Genomic DNA, 21,506 nt, shown 5'->3' with positions numbered 1-21,506 from the left:
TTTAAGGCTTTCTGGAAAGCTGGAAAAGTTACAGAAAAGTTAGAAAACTCAGGTTTGACTATATACTATGACAGTAAGAGTGACAAGCATCCATATTTATGTTCTTTTCATGATTGCAAAATACCATTCAGTAATACTGTTTAAAGAGAAATAGCCCTATTGATGAATGGTGACAAAATGAATTATTGGCCAGCTTCTGTGACCTTTTTGCTAGATATTTCAGGAAGGAAAATCATTCATAATTTTATCAATTAGATGATGGTTAGTCAAAATTCAATTAAGGGGGACATCTTCCAATGTGAGATTTATTTGAAATTGTGGATTCTGATGAAGTGGGCAGTATTTTACATGAATTGGATTCTTGTCTCTTAACCTAATCAAATTGCCAAGAAGGAGATATAGATTTGATTGGGAAAGTGGTGAATTCTTTGAGAAAGGGGAATCATCATCCTTAAAGGAAATGTTAGAATGCCCTGTCCACAAGAGGGAAGCTTGAATCTTGAAGTGGCCATCAGTGGACATTTTCTGCCCCATCAACAGCTACATCTACTGGGAGATAAACTCTGCGCCAATTGGGAGATCAAACAAGATCCTGACATGTCTAGTTGACAATTTTGTCAACCAAAAGGTAGAGAAGGGAATAGAGGGTCAGCTATCCTGGACTTCATTTTTACTATTAGGGATGTAATGATTGAAGGGGTAGAAGTTGTAGGAACTTGGGGGGAAGAGTCACTATGTCATATTAGAATTCAACATAATGTAGGCACAGGTAATTGAACAAAATCAATCCATTGTTTTAGATTTCAAGAAAGCTGACTTCAACAAACTAAGAGATTAGGATGGAAATTGTAAAGGGTAAACAATTCAGGATGTTTGGGAGACACTGAAAATGAGATTGTAAAAAAAAAACCAGTCAAACACGATACCACAGAGGGGAAAAAAGAGACACAAGATGAAACCAGCATGGTTGCACAAAGAACTGTCTAAGAAACTGAGGGACAAAAAGAACAAGCATAAAAAAAATAAAATGAGGGGCACATAACTAGAACAGAATACCAACAAATAGCTCAAATCTACAAGGATGATGTCAGGAAAACTAAGGCACAGAATTAACCTAGACTTGCAACAAATGCCAAAAACAACAAAAAAAGTTTCTTTTAGTATGTAAATAAGAAGAAGAAACTCAAGGAAATGATCATCAGTTCACTAATGTGAGAAAATCATAAGATGGCAGCAGACAGCAAGGGGAAAGTGGAACTACTTAATTTCTTGTTTGCATTTGTCACAAAGGTGGGGAAAAGTCCAGTGATCAAAAGCAGCAGACATAGAACAGGACTGCAGTTCAAAAGAGGCAAACTAATTAGTAAGAGGACATCTATCCACTCTAGACAAAGTCCCATCTCCAGGACCAGATGGTTAACATCTCAGGGTTCTAAAGGAGCTGGCAGATGTGATCTCTGAATCACTGAACAAAACCTTTCTGTGGTCCTGGACCATGGGAGAACTAACAGAGGACTCAAAATGAGCAGATGTGATTCCCCAATTTTAAAAAAAGGAGAACATGTGGAACCAGGAAACCACAGATCAATCAGTTCGACATTAAAACCTGGGAAAATCCAGGAAAAGATAATCAAGCATAGGATTTGAACAAGGCAATTACTAGAAGTTAGCAATGGATTTGTTAAAAACAGATCATGCTAAACAAATCTTATTACCTTCTTTGACAAATGACTAAATTACTGAATCAAGGAAATGCGGTGAATATAGAATGCATGGACTCTTCAATAAGGCATTTGTCAAAGTAGACCACAGCCTATATCAGCACCATCACCAGATGGATTCACAGTGTGAATCGAACTACATCTACAAGGAGGGAAGCATGCAGTGGGGTACCTCAAGGTTCTTTCTTGGCCCCCCCATTCAACTTCTTTATACAAAAAATCTCGATGAGGGGATAAACCTGAGGGGAATTGCTAAAGCTTTGAAAGAGTCATGATTCAGAAGGATTTTAACAGACTTGAGCATTGCACCTATCAAACAACATGCAGTTGAGTTATGAGAAAAGTAAGCTCCTACTCTTGCCAGCAGGAGGAACTTGTTCTCCTGATTAATTGTTTTCACTGTCAGGAAATTTCTTCTTAGTTCTAAGTTGGATCTCTTTGATAAATTTTCATCCAATTGGAGAGAAAAAAAAGATGCTGAGATACTAGAAGGAGTGTGCCCTAACCCAAAGTTGATAAATGTTCTGGAGGCTAAAGCATATGATAAACAGTTAAGGGAACTAGTTATATCTAGCCTAAAGAAGAAAAGGTTTAGGGATGACATGATACTGGAAGAATACTGTCTTCCAGTACTTGTAGAGCGGTCTCAGAGAAGAGGGAACAACTTGTTTTTCAAAGCACCTGAGGGTAGAACAAAAAGTAATGGGTGGAATTTGGAAAGAGGGATCCAATTGGGAATTAAGGAGAAATTTCCTGACAGTAGGAACAACTGACTAATAGGACAGCTCATCTCCCGGAACTGTGGGTTCTCCGTTGCTGGAGGGCTTCAAGAAAAAAAATTGTACATCCATTTGTCCAGGATGGTCTAAAGTCTTGTCCCTTGAACATGGGGCTGGATTAGAGGACTTCAAAGTCACTTCCAGCCCTATGATTCTGTTTCTATGTTTCTGTTAATGTCAAATATTATAGTTTATTATTAGGTTATATCCTGGATGTTCACTTCCATGACTTAGAACTACAGTTGAGCCCCAAATCTCTGTTGCCAAGTGAGACAGTTGTTAAGTGAGCTTTTCTCCATCTTATGACCTTTCTTGCCACAGTTGTTAAGTGAATCAGTGCAGTTGTTAAATTAGCAACATGACTGTTAAATGAATCTGGCTTTCCCATCGACTTTACTTGTCAGATGACATGACTCCGGGACACAGCAACCATCTTAAATATCGATCAATTGCCAAGCATCTAAATTGTGGCCATGGGGATGCTACAACGGTCATAAGAGTGAAATACAATCATAATTTTTTTTCCCAGTGTCTTTGTGACTTCAAACAGTCACTAAACAAACTGCTGTAAGTCGAGGACTACCTGTACTTTTTATTGTATCATTGTTAGGGTTTTAAGATTATACAGAACAGTAACACAACAGTAACATTGTTTCCCAACCCCACTCCAAAAATTGTTTTACTGTACAAAATTAAACTTGTATCTTATTTTACTGTCTTCCTATTACTGTACATTTACAACTGTTTCTATTTTTATTCAATCTAGAGATAGAAAGGTATAGATTGAATAAAAATAGAAATAGTTGTAAATTTCTGTCTCTATGTTCTATTTCTCTATTCCTATTTCTATGTTTGTAGCACTATGTTTTCTTATATTAACTATTTCTTAGCTTTTTAAATCTTCCCTTTTCCTCAGATCTTCTTTTCCAGTAGCCAATCTCAGTGCATTTGCATGCAAAAATCCTTTTCAGTATAGGCTTGTGAATGAGGTTTTTCTTCCCTCCCCAGTAGGAAGAAATTACAGCCTGGAGCTGATTCTTACAGCTACTGCACATGGTGGAACTTAGCTATGGACTCTGATTTCGGCTCCTTTCCTCCCTTGTGTCTCAGCTCCGCCCCGCAACAGCCTTGAAATTCTCTTCCTACCTGAAAACTACTCTGAGTTGCTTGTCTTTGGGTTGGAGGTTTCTCATTCCCAAGTCTCTGCTCTCTTGGTGGCTTGACTCCTTTATTGATATACTCAGCCACATGCTTTCTTTCAGTTACCTTTTTATAAAACAAGCTCACCAGTTAAGGAGAGCTTGGGGCTGTTTTAACCCTCCTACTTCCAGGTAATACCAAAACTCTGGATCCCCAAAAGGGGGGAAATACTCCAGATGGTGAGTTCATTCTTCCACAGTCATAACCACCTAAAGCCTAGGTTTGAGGTTGATGTAAAAAAAAAAATAGAATGGTAATATCCACAAAGCCAACCATAAATTTATTGGAGAAATTATGGGATAAAAATAGAAAAAAAAATCACATTCTTCAAGCCTGGAAAAGGTACTCTGAAAATTTGAAAAGATGGGAGACTAAAAATAATTTTACAGAATCATGAAAAGTATGGTGCAAGTGCTCATCTGCACCCAATATATAAATATATGCTGAGCCCAGCCCTTTAAATTGAAACACAACAGCACTAATTTCTAATCCTTGCCATAATATATTTAAGGATTTTAAGACTCATTGCATTGCTGACTAGACAGTTAAGGTTATGTTTTCTTCCGTTGCCCCGAGCCATTATGCCTTGCTTCACTGCACTGAATTTAAGCTGGAAGCTATGGCCAGAATTGAAGACCTTCTCTTCAGAAAGGACAGATGAATAATACTGGTAACACCTAGTATGGGGGTTCTGAACTTCATGCTAGCCTGTATACAGGCAATAACTGTTTCATTTCACAACTTCATTTTCTTTAACTGCAATCTATAATCCCATTAATCTTGATAAAAGTCCACCAACTTTAAAGACTACACTGTTCTATAGCTGTGAGGGTTGCCAGACATCAAGTCCATCTACATGGCTGGCACAAAGCCACTCGTACCTTGTTTGGGTTAAGTTGGAGCCCATTGCAACATTGAGACCCTTACAACATTGAGACCCTCCAGACACTAAGATGGGATATCCATGACATTGTTCAGGCAGACCGGGGTGGAGTATAAAGCTGGGTAGTATTGGCATATTGATGATACTTCTCCCCGTACTATCAGTCACCTCACTAGCAGCATCGTGTAAGTGTTAAATAGAGGAAGGAAAATTGAGCCCTGAAGCGCCTCATGAAATAGGGGTTGTTGGCTAGATCCCTCCCTCCCCCCGTTCCATACTGAGTGGAACTGTCCCTGAGGAAGGAGAGCCAGCAGAACATAGTGCCACCCATCCCCAACTCCTGAAACCAGTCTAGTAGGATAGCATCATCAACAATATCGAAAGTAGTTGAGAGTTCAAGAATAGTAAGGATGGTCACACTACTCCCATCCCACTTTCGCCAGAAGTCGTCATCTAAGAGCACAGTCAGTGCCGTCTCACTCCCATAACCCAGTCTGAAACCTGACCTAAAATACTATAATTATCCGGGGAGAGTTTGACTGCATTGTACCTGTGCACATATTATCTGTGTGATAAGATAATCTGCTTAGGGTCCAGAGTCCGCTGCAGCGCCATGTGTGACCACCTTCTTCACAACTTTCCACAAAATGGAGAGGTTGGAGATTGGGTGAAAGCTATCCAGACTCATTGGGTCAAGTAATGGTCCTTTCAGGAGAGGGCATACTACTGCCTCCTTAAGAGGAACCACTCCTTCCCTCAAGGAGTATTAATCATTCCCCAGACCCAATTATGTGTGTCCCCTTCCCCACCCCTGGCAGCTTTAACCAGCTAGAAGGGACATAGGTCTAACAGAGGTGACTGAGCTAGCAGCTACAAGAAACCCTGGCCGCACCTGGCCTCAGGTGCGATGCAATCAAACTCTCCCCAGATAATCTTGCAAATCTTCACCCCGTTAATCTCTATGGGCATTTCCATAAAGCTGCACTAGAGTGAATATGAGAGACTTAATCTGCATGTTCCTAACACCAACTCTGCATGTAGAACCCAATTTTACTCTCCCCGAGATGGGACTGAGTCACCCAAATAGGCTTGCTGGACAAATCCTTGTGGATTTATTAATGACACAGAAATAATCACATTTTGCTGCCCTTACCATCATAAGATAGACTCTAATAGTGGCTCTAGTTCATGTTCAGTTGTCTTATTCCTCATCCTTTGCCAGTGGCACTGTAGGCATCTCTTAGCCCTCTTTAGTTCCTTCAGCTCTTCTGTATATCATGGGGATTATTGGGAACCATGTGCACAGAGAGACCACTCAAGTACAATCTGATCCAAGGCTGTAGCCCCTCTCCCATTTCAATGAGCACCAAAGCTTTGATGAGATTTCCCAGGACAATCCCAAGCTGGATCCAGTAGTCATCTGGGATGTGCCGGGGGTGTGTGCCAGAGAATTGGAGGCTCACTGGTCTGAGCATGATGGGAGAAACCAGTATTCCCCCCCCCCCAATTAAAGAGCATTCTGCCACTGGTCTGACAGAAAAGTGTGATGAGGTATATGACCACTATTTTACTATGGTCTGTCTGTTGATTTAATGTTTCTTGCTGTTTTTGCAACACCCAGAATCCACTGGAGTTAAGCAACCAATATATATATTCCTCCCATCAAAATCTGACAGAACACCTCCCCCCCTTTTTATTGGTCGTAAAAGGTCCGTTGACTCTCTCTAGGCACATCTGGCACATCTAGGCATATTCCTCTGGGCAGCACATTAAATTTGATTTAAAGATCCAGCTGCTGAAGACTACAGCATCCATCTACTGAAATATAAAGTGTGTGTGCGTGTGTGTTCTTTTACAGAAAGTATTGCCACTTTTCAGTAAATGGATGCTGTGCTGTTCAGCAGCTGGACTTTAAATCAAATTTAATATACCCAGAGGAAGTCACCTGACCTTTGACAGCCAATAAAAAAGGGGAGATGTACTGTCCAATTTTGACCAGAGGAATTTTGGCTGTCTTTTGTGAGAGTTGCCTAGAGTCTTGGATGATGGGATTAGGTAAGACAGAAAGGCATTTAAGTACACTTAGAATTGCATTTGAATTTTTTTGTATTTAAAAAGGTGTAAGCTTATTTTTTTTTCCACATCTTTAATACTCTTGATTTTTGTCTCAATCCTGGGATTGATCTGTTGCCTTGTATCTATCAGCCATTTCAGCTTGCTTGAACTAACTCCCAAAGTTTTTGTTTCAGTTTTGTTTTGTTTTGTTTTTGGATTGAGCCAGACCCCCATTGGGAGATGTTTCCCCCTCTGTCCTCTCCTGCTTCCCCACATAACTGGTGTGGAAAGAAGAAAGGTTTATAGCAAAACAGAAGGGGAGGGCAGCAAGGAGACTTAACTTGCTAATAGCTGTTCACCCACAGCCGCAAGTTACCACAGAACAGGAGAACCTCACTGAAGGGACTGGTTCTATCCCAAGGATGCCTCTTCCCTCATTTCAGATACATTTACCACTTTAGTGCCTAACTGTGTGTCTTTTCAAAGTTGTTTAAAATAAATGTATGGCATCTATTGCTCTGTTTTTCCACCTCCAGCTACTTATTTGGCATCTCTTCTAAATTATTGGTTCATAGCATTTATACATGCGCTGAGTGATCTCACCACATTTCAAATATTTCAATTCCTACAGTGCATCAGTTTCCATGATTCCGTTGTGCATTATTCAATTCATAGGAGCAACAATAGAAGAGTATTCACTTTCCTATATGCCTCAAGCATAAACTTTCTCAACAAGAGGCCACATCATTATCCAACTGCCATACGGTAGCTGCAGTTTAAGTGTGTTATGCCTTTATTTTAACCCTTACAGGCATGATACTTCCATTCTACTTCTCTGGATATGGATGTAAAACAGCTCTTCTTTGTAATAGTAACAGAGTTGGAAGGTCCCTTGAAGGTCATCTAGTCCAAGCATTTCCAACCTCCGGGTCATGGTCTGTTCAGAACCAGGCTATGCAAGTGTTGGTTGAGCACGCGCTTGCAGCTCCACTTTTGCAAGTGCCACAGACACAACTGCCACTCACATGGAACCATCCCTTCTCCCTGACTGCTGGTCCACCAAACCAGAAAGGTGGGGGACCACTGATCTAGGCCAACCCCCTGCTCTCTCAGAAGACTTATACTATTTCTGATAAGTGGTTATCCAGTCTCTCCTTAAAAGCCTCCAGTCTTATGCAGTTTGAGTAAAATGTTTTTAATAAAAATATAATTTTATTTCGTTTTATTAATAGGAACCTTTTGGATAGAGATACCTTTTCAAAATCTGATCCAAGTAAGTATTATTTTGATATTTCCCTTTTGGAATAAAACAATGAAGAAATGAAATTGTAAATTTACCGTTGTTTCCTTATCATATCTCGCTATATTGCTAACATCATTTTAGCTACTAGTTTAGCTTTTCTTTGTTTAGTTTGAGTATTCAAGGAACTGGCTAAAAAGTTAAAGATCCTTTCTTATGTATACTGTAGTACTCCAGAATAGTGAAAATGAGATATACTATTTCTTTTGCAAGTTTCTCCTTTCCCTAATATTGTAAAAAAAAAAAATATCTACAAAACTTTATTCTATACAACAAATATTCTTGTCCTTATTTCTAAGCTCACAAGAATTGGCAGAGAGCAAAATAATGAAACCCCAATTCAAATTTTGTTTTGTATCTCATGACCCAAGTAAAATATAGATTTTAAAAAATTAAACTTTTGCATAAAACATGAGTTTCCTCTGCAGCTAATTCAAATTGTCCTTCCAGGTAAGAAGAGAAATGATGATAATAATAATAATAATGATAATAATAATGATAATAATAATAATAATAATAATAATAATAATAATAATATAAAAAAATAGCATCTTGCAAAGCTTCTTCATGATAGGCTTTAGAAAGAGAATATAAAAACCTAACATCTTCATAAAGCAGGTAAAACTCTATTTAGGAGACATCACATGTAACGGGCAGAACTGTATCTCAGGCTTTACCCCACATAGTGAGCAAAGTGTTATTTTCAAAGCAGTTCAGACAATTGACATAATTTATGTAATTTGTTTCAATGTATGTTTGCATAATCATGCAGTTGTGCAAATAACACATTGATAAAAATTACATTAAAATTAATTGCATAATTATGCAAATAATGTACATAATATACATTTGCATAAATAATGTACATTACAATGATATAATTTTAGATACCCCTTCCACCAAATGTACTGTTGAATTGAGATTTTAGTGTAGGAATTTAAAAGCCAAATGTTGATTAATTGAACACCTATTTGAATGCAGTTTTGAAGTAGGCTGTGTTTAGAGATCTGAAAGCTTGAAAAAAAATGTAGATTATTTTGTGCCTGCTTTTCCAGGGCCTATTTTGTCTTTTGTTTCCAAAAACTGATAAAGTGGCTATTAAATATTTTTTTTATTTTTAATATATGACATTCAAGACGTTAAAAAAAGACAAGCTTGTCAAGGGACAAATCTCAGTAGAAGCATGAATTCTATTACACTCAGCCTTAAAATTAATATACCCACTGTTTTCCAATTAAGTCTCTTTCCTTTACTGTTGTACAATAAAATATATTACATTTTTATAGTTAAAATGACACTTTAAAAATGTGATGTAAGGTGGGATTGGCAATAGTTTTTATGGCTGACTGTAGTTGGTCATATGAGGTGTGGAAGGGATAAAATTAAAAAAAGATTATTCCTCTCCACCTTTATCTCCTAGTACAATGGACAAATGTTGAACTTTGAATTTTCTAAAATAAATCTTTTTTCTGTGAAATCTGAGGAGGGGGTCTTTGTTCTCTCTGTGGGCTCTTCCTTGGGGAGGCATACAGCCTGTGAGTTGTATAGTCAGGTGTAAATTAACAGGAATGGATATTTCTGGTAAATTTGAGTGTTTTTAGTGTACATTTAACTCTGACTCAAATGCCTATTTTAAAAAAATACAATTATCTGTTATATATTTTTAAAAATAAACACCACATACAAATATATATTCAAATTCCAGATATTAATTTCAGTTCATTAACTCTTAAATATAATTTGTGTTATATAGTTTTAAAATCTGCCTAATATTACAGATTAAATATTAGTCTAATGGAATGTTAATTTACATACATTTTTTATATTGATTGCCTGTTTTTTTTTCTCTTCTACAGTTTGTGTTTTGTACACCCAAGGGATGGGAAATAAAGAATGGAGAGAGGTAAGTTATGTATAGCGGTTGAGTACTGTCATATAAAAGTAATATGTACTGGTATGATAATTTCTTGCTTTCCAAGAACTGGCAAGGACCAGCATAGCAAATCTAGACAAATGCAACTTCCCCAATAATTGCTTTGGGTTAAACTCTATCCTTCTAGGTTTTGAAAGTTGATGTTGCCATGTAAATGTCTTGAATCCTTCATACTCAGTCTCTAACACTCAGTTCAAACAAAAGACTCAAAAAATCTATCAAGTACCATACAACCTTTGCCTTGTTCCAGATGTTCTTGCATTAGTTGCAATGTGGTGTGGTCCTTTTCTAGCTGCTACCGAGTCCAGGCAAAACTTTAAGCGGGATTCCCACCAGGATATGATGCTCTCTGCAGTTTGTGGTCCTGGCAATTGGTTTGCTGTTTGAAATAGCTGCCCATAGAACATAGAATCATAGAATTGGAAGTGACCTTGGAGGTCCTCTAGTCGAACTTGAGCAGGAAGGCAGGAGAAGCAATGCCAGTCAAATAGTTGTCCAGTCTATTATTAAAAACCTGCACAACTCCAGGTGGCAGGCTGTTTAGTTGGTTAATTGCTCTCACTGTCAGGAAATTTCTCCTTAGTTCTAAGCTGTATCGCTCTTTAAGTTTCCACCAATTACTTTCTTGTCCTGCACTCTGGTGCTTTGGAGAATAAGTTGAACTTTTCTTTGTGACAAACCTAAAGTACCAGAAAACTATCATGTCACACCTAGTATAATATGATGTGTAAGATAAGTATTCCTTTAAAAATACATAGCAATGCCTACTCCATATTTACCCTTCAGATGAACTAAGTTGGAGTTATATAAAAGTTTCTATTTTCATGAAAACTTTCTATTTTCAATTTTGCAAGAACATATTTTGGCAGGGGATATAAGACTTTCTGGCAGGTCATATGGGCTTTTTGGAGGGTCACCATGATTAGTTTTAAGTTAGAAATAAATAATGTCAAAGGATGTAGATAATGTCAAGTATTATATATATTCCTGGAATTAGAAGGGGAATAACAAGTATGATGGACATTATTAAAAACAGACCCTTACCCATCCTTCATCTTGACTAATGAAAATATAGGATGGGGGGAACAGGGGTAGGCTTTAGAAAAGGTATAAAAATATCTATTGTATCACTGGAAGCTCGTATCCCTCCTCCCCAAAGGAGAGCAAGATTCCACATTTGTACACACGTATACACACACACAAATATGTGTGTGTGTGTGTGTGTGTATGTATGTGTATATATGTGTGTGTGTGTGTGTGTGTGTGTGTGTGTGTGTGTGACAGAATTATCAGAAGCCATAGAGATTGAACAAAACCTGAAAGCATGAATAGAAGAGAGGATTCCACCAGACTGTCAATTATTTGGAAGCCTGTACTCACAAACAAAAAATCTCTGCAACACTAGCCAGGCAAACACCTGGCCACAAACAGATCCCCCCTGATACCTCCAGCTCAAACATACCCCAACCAGGCACCCAGATGAAACCTAGCTTCCTAATAAATGATAGCTGTCCATTTACTCAGAGCCAAGCTGCACTAAAGCCTCCAATACGGGAACACAATGTTGCCAGCAAATCAAGACACACAAAAAAAGCCACAAAACAGACAGAAGATATTAGAAAGACCAATCAAGCAGAACACAGCAAACTCCAAGACCAATAAACACAGACCAAGACTCCCAACCAATCAGGATGAAGAAAAAACCATTCTGGCACAGCAATAGGCTGCCCCAAATTTAAATCTGAAACAACTGTAAAAGTCTGACTCACAGACGAACACAATACAGAAGCCTGATGATGGCAGATGAGATTCTGCCGAAACGTTGCTACAACTTTAAAAGCACAACTATAATGACATGGGAAAATACCCGAACAAAGCTCAATATATAAATATTATATATATATATATATAAATATAAAACTTCAGATGGTCACTAAATGAATGGTTGTTAATTAAGGACTACCTGTAACCAAATCCTGAACTGCAGATATATCAGTTTCTTTGGCCTACTGAGAAAACTGTTATAAGATAACCTTTACTGTCATTTTTTACTGTGAGCACTCAGGCACACATTAAAAATGAAATTGTGTTGCCTGTTCTCAAAGAAAAGTATATATCAACCCGTACACATACATAACACACATAAACATATGCTATATACACACATGCCTACACATACACACATATATATATAAACTGATATATCTGCAGTTCATTTATTTGGTTATAGGTAGTTCCTCACACTTTCAATTCTTGTAACATTCTCAAGGTCATGTGATCAATATTCAGGCACTTAGCAACTGGCTTATATTCACAGGGGTTGCAAGACCCTGGGATACTGTGATTGACATTCGTGACTTTCCCAGCTGGCTTCCAATAAGCAAACTAAGTGGAACAAGCCAGATTTGCTTAATGGCAAAAATATTGTAAAATCAGGAGCAACTCACTTAACAACCACCAAGATCAAGTGAGGTACTAATACCACTCTATAAAGCTCAGTAAGACCACACCTAGAGTATTGCATCCAGTTTTGTTTACCACATTATAAAAAAGATGTTGAGATTCTAGAAAAAGTACAGAGAAGAGTAACCAGGATGATGAGGGAACTGGAAGCTAAAACATACAATGAATGGTTGCAGGAACTGGACCTGGCTAGTCTAGGGAAGAGAAGGACCAGGGGAGACAGGAGAGCAGTCTTCCAATATCTGAGGGGCTGCCACAGGGAGGAAGGGGTCAAGCTATTTTCTAAAGCTCCTGTAGGCCAGACAAGGAATAATGGTTGGAAACTGAACAAGGAGAGATTTAACCTGGAAATAAGGAGAAACTTTTTGACAGTGAGAACAATCAACCAATGGAACAGAAGTTGCCCTTGAAAGTTGTGGGGGCGCCATCACTTCAGACTTTTCAAGAAGAGATTGGCCTGCCATTTGTCAGAAATGGTGTAGGGTCTCCCGCTTGGGCGGAGGGTTGGACTAGATGACCTACAAGATCCCTTCCAACTCTGGTTAGCAACAGAAATTCTGATCCCAATTATTCTTCAAGGATTACCTGTACTGTCAATTCCTTTTTTGTGTGTTCTTCTGAAATCAAGTAATGCAGAAACTTAGTCTTGTCCCATACACATTGAATATGTATATGAACATATATATGAACATATATATTTGAACATATACATATATATGAACATATATATTTCATGTAAAACTACTTGCTAGGATACAAGTGGTTGTATATGAAAAATAAGAAACTTGTTATGATACTTCATTGTTTGTTACCTCTTTTTAATTGCGCGGAATTAAATAAAAATATAATCAAATAATGATTTTGGTTCTGATATTTATAAAAAGCCTTTGAAAACTTTAAATTGGAAACAAGCATGCATGTGTTGTATTTCAGGCATACTTAAGATACAGTTATTGGTGCATTGCATTGCCTTTTTATATACTAGGATCAGTTCTTTTTTGAGATTACAACAGAAGAAAAAATGATCATGACGTATGTTATAAGTGAACACCCAAAGGGTGGTATATAACAGTTTCACATAGTCGAAGGCTCCCTTCAGTCAGGTGAACAGGCCAAGAAGTACTATTTTTTCCACCGGAAAGAAATGGGAACTTAATGGAGCATAAATTAATGCTTTGTTGTCATTAGTAATAAAGATGCACTAACTCGCTGGGAGAATTACAGAATAACAGAATTGGAAGGGACCTTGGAGGTCATCTAGTCAAACCTCTTGCTCAAGTAGGAGATTCTATATTATTCTGGAAAAATGATGGTCCAATCTCTTCTTGAAAACCTGTAGAGATGAACCACCCACAAGCCGTAGAGGCAAGCCATTCCAATGATTAATTGTTCTTACTGATAGAAAATTTCTTTTTAATTCTAGGTATTATAATTTTTTCTTGGATAAGCTTCCATTCCATTACTTCTTGTCTCTCCCTCAGGTTCTATGGAGAATCGTTTGACCTCCTATTCTCTGTGACCACCCTACAAATATTGAAAGATTTCTATCACGTCATCTTTAGTCCTTCTCTTTGTTAGACTAGACTTTCCTAGAAAGAAAAAAGGGAAACTTTTCGCTTTCCTGTTTCATTCTGGATAAGGGCTGAAAATCCTTCCAATTTTGCTGACAAAAGAAAGGACTTTTTTTTTGTCTCCCAGAAGAAGAGTAGGATATTTATGGAAATGATGTTATACATATGAGTGTAGGAAGTGATTTTGTTTGTGTACATGCTCTATATCAAAACATCTGAAGTGACTGCAGAGCCAAACATCTTACCTATTCATGGCTTATATAATAAAAAAGTGACAGACTGGGATAAATGGCTCCTGAATGAAATCTGAGTATTTAACAAAAGCATAATTTGAAGCTGTGGGACTATTGGACTATGACTTATTATTATATCCTTTGTAGTCAATTTTGGATGTATTAAGTAGAAGAATAATATTAACATAGTACATAGATCAGTTCTGTAAGGACTGAAAGTTTCTGTACCAGTATTTCATTTTAATTAAAGTGTCTCATTTCCTCCTTTATCTCCTTTAAACTGGTCCACAATTTGTTCACATATGTTCATATTTTTTTATTTGATATTTTTGTTTGAGGTGTACATATACAGAAAGATATTTATATACTGATGTATTTTCTTTAAAATATTCTTTTATAGTTTGGAAGAACAGAAGTAATTGACAATACTTTGAACCCAGATTTTGTAAGAAAATTTATAATGGATTACTTTTTTGAGGAGAGACAGAATCTGCGATTTGATTTGTAAGTTTATTAATAAACTTGGATTTTGATAATATAAGTGAATTGATCTATCGTAATAGTATGGATAGCTATTTTGTCAGTAAACTACTTGCATTAGATAAGTCATATTTTATTATAGCAGTTTAAATTGTAATGAAGTGCTGCGTTTTAAAAACAAACTGCAATAAAAATCTTATGTGAAAATTTTTTTTTAAGTGAAAAAACTGTCCTGTGCTGCAGGCAGGTGAGGATATATCAATTTATCAGGAATTAACTTAAGTAACAGCAGAAATTATTTCTTATATCTCACAACAATGTAGCAGATAAATACATGAAATCATATTACTACAATCTGTTGTTTCTTTTGCCAACCACATATGTATTTTTGTCCAGTATTTTTTTGCCTTTGTTCAAGTCCACCACATATGATAATATGACCCAGGAGAAACTTAGTTTTAAATGTTCAAATGCACATTCTGTCTGCAGACAATTTACTAGATTTTTTTTTAACTTAAAAAGGCAGTTTAGGCATATTGATTTTGCTTGGACCTGAAAGCTCTTTTCATCCCAGTAGCTTTTGTTGACATTAAAGTAGTTTCAGGTCTGCTGCTAATCTAAAATAACAAACAAAACGTGAATTAGTTATTGTCATAAGATATTCTCAATCATATTGGTTCATATTGGTAATTCAAACTACTATGTTACTTATAGTAGAGACTTTTCTCAATGTTTGCATTCTCATGCAAGGATCTTACAGTTCCTGATTTATTCTGATTATCAGTGGTCAATGCTGTTAGTTCATGCTGCCTGCAGCACATTCCTTTTTACATCATTTAAATAAGAATAACTAACAACAAATTTTAATGTGAAACCATAAACCAGGTTTTGCTGTCATGTATCTTTGTTTATATAGTAAATCAAGAATGTAAGTTTGATGCCACATCATAATTTGTTTTGCTTGATTATTTAAGAAAAACAAACAGAAATAAATGGATAACGATACCCAAGTACTGTTTACCAACATTTAAAAGTATTATTTGAGGGAATCGTGTAGTTGCTGTCTTTTTAATAGTGCCCACCATCTGGAACAGTATTCCCCCAGAGTTTCAAATTGCTCCAAGCATCCTGTTCTTTAATCCAGCCTTGAAAACCTGGCTATTTCCAATAGTAGGTGCCCAGTGAGGGAGAAGAATTTTATCTATGCATTAGTGTTTTAGTCCCTGGATTTTTAATATCTTTGGGGTTTTTAACTTGTACACTATCTAGAGTCGCGAAAAGATGTGTGGCTTATAAATAAACAATGATTTGTAATTGACATATGTAACAAACCCTTCAGAGTGATATGTATTTTTGCTGTAAGTATTTTTCAATACAGGTGTGCAATAAATACCACCTGTGGGCGGTATATGGCCAGTGATTACTCCTCTTACACACAGACAGACCAGCCCTTTCTCCCAATTCAATACAATTTTTATTTTTTGTTTTGGCATTTTTGAGGGGTAGCTGAGCAAAATGGGTGGCATAAAATTTGTAGAGACAAATTTATAAGGCAACATTTTATCCCTTGTAAAATGCTAAAACATCTGAAAACTTGAGATACTAATCCCACCCAAGTTTTTTTTAGCTTATATCTTTTTTAATGAATTTCCAGTGGGCTTTGTAATAAAGTTGTGAAGCAGTGCCTACATAGATACTATGATCTTAGTGGAGTACAAATCAGAAAACAAAAAAACCCTTCATAATTACACTATTTATGTTCTGTCAAATACAATGGAATGCCAGTTAGAATCAGGGATTTCCTCTTATTTCCTATGTGTGCTATACATTTTGTTCATCACTTTTTGTTTGTTGGCTGGTTTTCCATTTTGGAGATGTGTAATTGATTTAGCCCCAGAGTGCAAGATTAAGCTAAACCTGGAAAGCGGGTTTCTCACGTAGTAGGTTTTATCTTGCTCATTGTCTCTCTATGCTAGCTTTAGTAAACAACTCCAGTATGTCCTTGAATATTTTTGATAGAAAATATGAAATAAATCTATCATTTCTTTATAGGTATGATGTTGATTCTAAGAGTCCAAACCTTTCAAAGCATGTAAGTGCTTTAATTTAATGTTACAAATTTATCCATATAATATTTTATATTAATTGGGAATCTGAGAGCCAGTTGGGTATAGAGATCACGGCACCAGGGTAGAAATTAGTCTCAACTTAAGCACAAAGGTATCTGGGTGACTTTAGGTCAGTCATCCTTTCTCAGCTGTAGGAAGAAGGCAATGGAGAACCACTTCCCAAAATGTTGTCAAGAAAACTTGCCCAGGCAGTCTCCAGGAGTCAGTACTGAATGAAAACTGGAATGAAATTCACAAGAAAGATTATAAGGTGGGGATGAATTGAGATATTAGAGCAGGTATTTGTTTAAAGCTTATCACTGTATAGGTCTTTTTAAAAAAATAGCTGTACCAATTTTGGTTTTAGATAAAGTGTAATAATATGTTCCATTCAGATTAGTAATATCTGTAGCAAATTTCATATACATCTTTGAAAAGGATTGAGAGCAATGAGCATGTACAATGAGCTCTTGACTTACCTAAGGTCATTCTGTTCTCATAAACTGTAATTCTTGCATCCAGACACAATTTGCTTTATTTATTTATTTATTTATTAAATTTATACATCGCCCATCTCACTTTTGAAGTGATCCAGAGTGACTTAATTTAATTATTCCTAATTATGATTTTATAACTAAATTGTTCATAAGTAATGTATTTCCTGTGCTGATAAATGTAGCGAATATGGATGGAGTACTGCAGATGGAATAATGTCTAATAATGTCTTTTGTGATTTTCAGGATTTCTTGGGACAAGTGTTCTGTACATTAGGAGAGATCGTTGGGTCACAAGGAAGCAGACTAGAAAAACCAGTTATGTAAGCACATTTTTAATGATACAAATTTAGTAGCGCTGTGTTGTTGCAAGCCCAATGTTGTTTTCATAATTTTTATTTGTTCTCACAATGCTGATCTGAAACTGATAGAAGAGAATATTTGTAGCTCAGGGTTGAACTGTGGAGTCCTTGGTGCTCTCTGAACTTTGATGGTTTTCTTGCAGATGTTTTATTACCAAACTAGGCAACATCATCAGCACTGAAAATAACCAAAATCAGGTAGCACCAAGAACTCCACTGATCTGAAATTACAGGTAATCATTATAGCCCAACAAGGTCATTATTTGAGATAATTGTTTTCTCACTCAAACAGAGGGGACTTCTTCATTTCTAAGCCTGTAGGAATAGAATTTTCTTCCAACATATTGTTTCTTCTCCAATTAAATTAAATTGTTGAGTTGATTTTGAATATATGATACCTTTGTATTGATTTTTAAAATTGTATTGTAAAATAGAGCTGCCTGAAATACACTGACATGAAGAATTTAAATATCTTAAATAAAATCAAGCATTTAATATTTTCTTTTTGTCATATATTACATGCATATAGCATGATATGAATGTATCTCCCTAGATAAAAATACATTCCTATTGCTATGAAATAAGTGTTTTATATAAGTCCATGAATTGTAAAAGTAAGATATCTGTTTGGCAGATCGAAACTTCCCTGGTGGAACCTGGTTGTCAAAGCAAAAGTGGCTGATCGAAGTAGCCTGCAGAAGTGTGTATTTGTTGTTGGAGGGAGAGTAGCTGCTGCTTTCATTTGGAATGACTGTATTGTTGCATACATATGCTTTGGTGTGGCATTAAACATTGCTGTGGGACTGTGTGGGATACCTTTCTTTCTTTATTACATTTCTATATGCTGCCCATCTCATTCTTCAAAGTGACTCTCGTACATATTGCTGCTTACAATGTATGCTTATAATTTATAGTCATTTCTAGCGGCTGGGTATCTTTTCAAGTGCTGTACAGGTAGTCCTCATTTAGAGCCCAATGGAATGGTAATCAAAAAGTAACTTCGCAGCCAGACTTCGTATTTATAACCTTTGCAGATCTGTAGAGCAAAGGAGAGCTGAAGTACAGGTAGTCCTGGACTTATGACCATTAGTACTTTTGGGTGTAGATTGTAACTCCCTTCGTTCACTGAATGAAGGGAGTTACAACCTATGTCCAAAGGTACAGCCTTTGCAACAGCCCCATTGTAAAGTAATTAAAATTTGGGCACTTAACATTTGTGCCCCACTCAATCATGCTCCAACTCACCCCCACCTGCTTATCTCTTCCCATCTCAGCCACCCACCAGCATGCATAAAGTTACTATGTACCTGGAGGCCTCAGCCTGCTCACTGGCTACTTCTTCCTACCTCATCATGCCTGGGAAGCCCAGCCCCACTCCCCACTCCACCATGCCCTGGAGGCCTGGGCCCTTTCCCGACCCAATCACACCTGGCTCCACTTACTTTGGACTTTTTTCTGCAGCTGTGGATAGGCAGGCTCAGCTAATGCAAGGCTAGAAGGCTAGCAGTTGGGATCTTTGTGAAGGTTAGAAAAACACTTTCTACTTTTTCACTAGGTTTCTAGCTACACCTCCCATGGGCTGGGTGTACCTGTTAGAAGCTGCAGAAAAAGACAAATGTAAGTGGACCTGGATATGGTGAGATGGGTAGAAGACACAGTTCTCTTGGCCTGAAGCAGGTTTCTGCATGCTGGTGAGTCCTGTAGTCAGCCAAGGCCTCCCAACCCATGCCCAGTTTCCACACACCAGTAAGTGCTGGACTTCCCAGGTCTCCCTTACCTCCTGAGGCGCCCCTGCATGATCCTTTAATGACTGCAACTGGGAGAGCTAGGATTGAGTTTATTGAGTGAAGTCATGGTGTTTCATTTAACAACCACCTCACTCAACAACTGAGATTCCAGTCCCAATTGTAGTAATAAATTCAGGATTATCTATAAGATTATAAGCACAGTCACTTAATAACTGACTTGCCACTCCCAATTGTGGTTGCTAAATGAAGATTATTATGCCAAGTTTAATGCTTATATGTACTGAGCTCTTGCATGTTGTCAGCATGTAGGAAGTCTTTGCTGCCTACCTGTATTTGCGTTTACTGCATTCCTACACAGCCTTATTTCCTATGCTACAGTGCTGTTCTTATGCAGTATGTTTTCATATGTTGCAGTGTTTTTATATACAACATATACACAGTGTACATAATAATGCATATCCCAATGCTGTTTTCCCTTGATTACTGCTGCATCGTAATCTTAATTTGCCTGGGGCATACTGCTAAATTTTGCTTTGTATATTTTCATAGGATGTTCTTCTCTGTTTTATTGTTATTCTTACTTGCTTTGCTTGTTGCATGCTTTTGGATATGTCTGAAATAAGGGTTGGACTTTGTGTTAATTTTCCATTTTTGGCTTGCATCACTTTGTGCTGCTTATATCTCTTCTGCTTATATTCAGTTGCCTTGTAGCCTTTATGATAATAGATTATATGGCAGAGTTAGTGAAAATATTCTCAGCTTTAACTTCCCATCATTGAAACAAACAAAAAAATGGTCTTGAATTATGTTTTAAGCACTTGGACAAATTATGAATATAAAGAAGTAGTCAAGGATTTAGATATAGTGAGTCAGGCAGTTTGGCCATCATAGTAGAAGAAAAGTGACTATGTACTGTTTTCCCTACCCTGTAGTCCTAAGATCTTATTGATTCACTGGCTTTTCCTAAAAGTTGCGTTATAGGGTGTTCTGGGGAATGTGAAGTTAGTAACATTAGCACATCAAACATTGATTCTAAATATAAATTTGCTGTCACTGGCACAAAACTGTCCAACAGAAGTATAGCAAGTTGTGATTTATTGTAGATAATGTATCTTATGGAGGTAAGGTGGGCAGTGGCTCAGCAGGTAAGATGTTGAGCTTGTTGGCTGGAAAGCGGGGAGCTCACATTCAAGACTGAGTGCCATACAAACAGGGCGAGCTCCCATTCTTGCCCCAACACCTATCAACCTAGCAGTTCAAAAGCATACAAATGCAAGTAGATAAATAGATACCACATTGGTGGAAGCGCCCTGTGACATCATGCTGGCCACATGATCACAGAAATGTCTTTGGACAGCACTGGCTCAATGGCCTTGAAACGGAGATGAGCACCACCTCTACATGACTAGTGGAGTAAACTCCGCAGGGACTCATTTATCTTTACTTTTAATGTATCACACATCTGCTATGTATAAGGATGTGTTATAGTCATTAAGGTTCTCACATCTACTCTGAATTAAGTGCATCACTACAAATTATTTATATTTATATATTTGCACTCTTCCTTAATTGAAGAACATTTTCTCTGACTCTTTTGTGAACAGGAAAGGCTGTTTTTGTAAATCACATTATCATTACTATAGTTTTTTAAAAAAAAATAATTAAAAAAAATCCTTTCATAGTAATTTGAATGTAAATAAACAAAGCACTTCTGATATGTTAAGCACAGTATAAGTGCTATGCATTGTGAATAGTATTCAACCTACAATACATCCTCCCACTTTTTAAAAATTAGTTGTGTTGTGTTGAAAAAAAATCAAAAAAATCTTCACTTTAAAAAAAAAGACATTTTGTGCCCCAGAAAGCAGGGGGAAAAAAGGTAAATTAACATCTATTATTGCTGTGCCATATAAGATGTGGACCTATCCTATTAAGTTTGCTTGCAACTTCTCTGTGAGCCTATCTTAGTTGATTAGCTCCAAATAATCTTTTTTGGAACCTGGGGAAAAAAAAATTTAATTCAAGGAACTGTAGGTCACTAGTGTATTGCTTTTCTGTTTTCTTTCCTATCCTTTCAGCTAGGGAAAAAGTGCATGTGCTAGTACTATTGAAACGTATATGAAAGAGCAAACAAATCTGATAGAAATTATCTAGTGTTCTATTTGTTTGGAAACTT

General features: G+C 36.9%; 1 protein-coding gene across 2 annotated transcripts in view; it reads left to right on the top strand.

The window, feature by feature from the left end:
• The window catches only part of LOC113437733 (copine-8), a 66,394-nt gene that overhangs the window by 18,575 nt on the left and 26,313 nt on the right, over nt 1-21,506 (top strand). Inside the window, exons 2-7 of one of the 2 annotated variants that reach the window (XM_026702861.2) lie at nt 7,871-7,911; nt 9,795-9,841; nt 14,539-14,642; nt 16,671-16,710; nt 17,467-17,543; nt 18,217-18,282. In XM_026702861.2, coding sequence (XP_026558646.1) covers nt 7,871-7,911; nt 9,795-9,841; nt 14,539-14,642; nt 16,671-16,710; nt 17,467-17,543; nt 18,217-18,282 — 375 coding nt within the window. The remainder of the gene's footprint in view (nt 1-7,870; nt 7,912-9,794; nt 9,842-14,538; nt 14,643-16,670; nt 16,711-17,466; nt 17,544-18,216; nt 18,283-21,506) is intronic. The other variant, XM_026702862.2, reaches the window with a different exon arrangement.

The sequence above is a fragment of the Pseudonaja textilis genome, chromosome 5 (genome assembly GCF_049901715.1).
Source record: "Pseudonaja textilis isolate UNSWEBS1 chromosome 5, rPseTex1.2, whole genome shotgun sequence".
In the NCBI taxonomy this organism is placed as follows: domain Eukaryota; kingdom Metazoa; phylum Chordata; class Lepidosauria; order Squamata; family Elapidae; genus Pseudonaja; species Pseudonaja textilis.
Note: the sequence above shows the minus strand (reverse complement) of the source record. Positions and strands in the feature narration are given on the sequence as shown.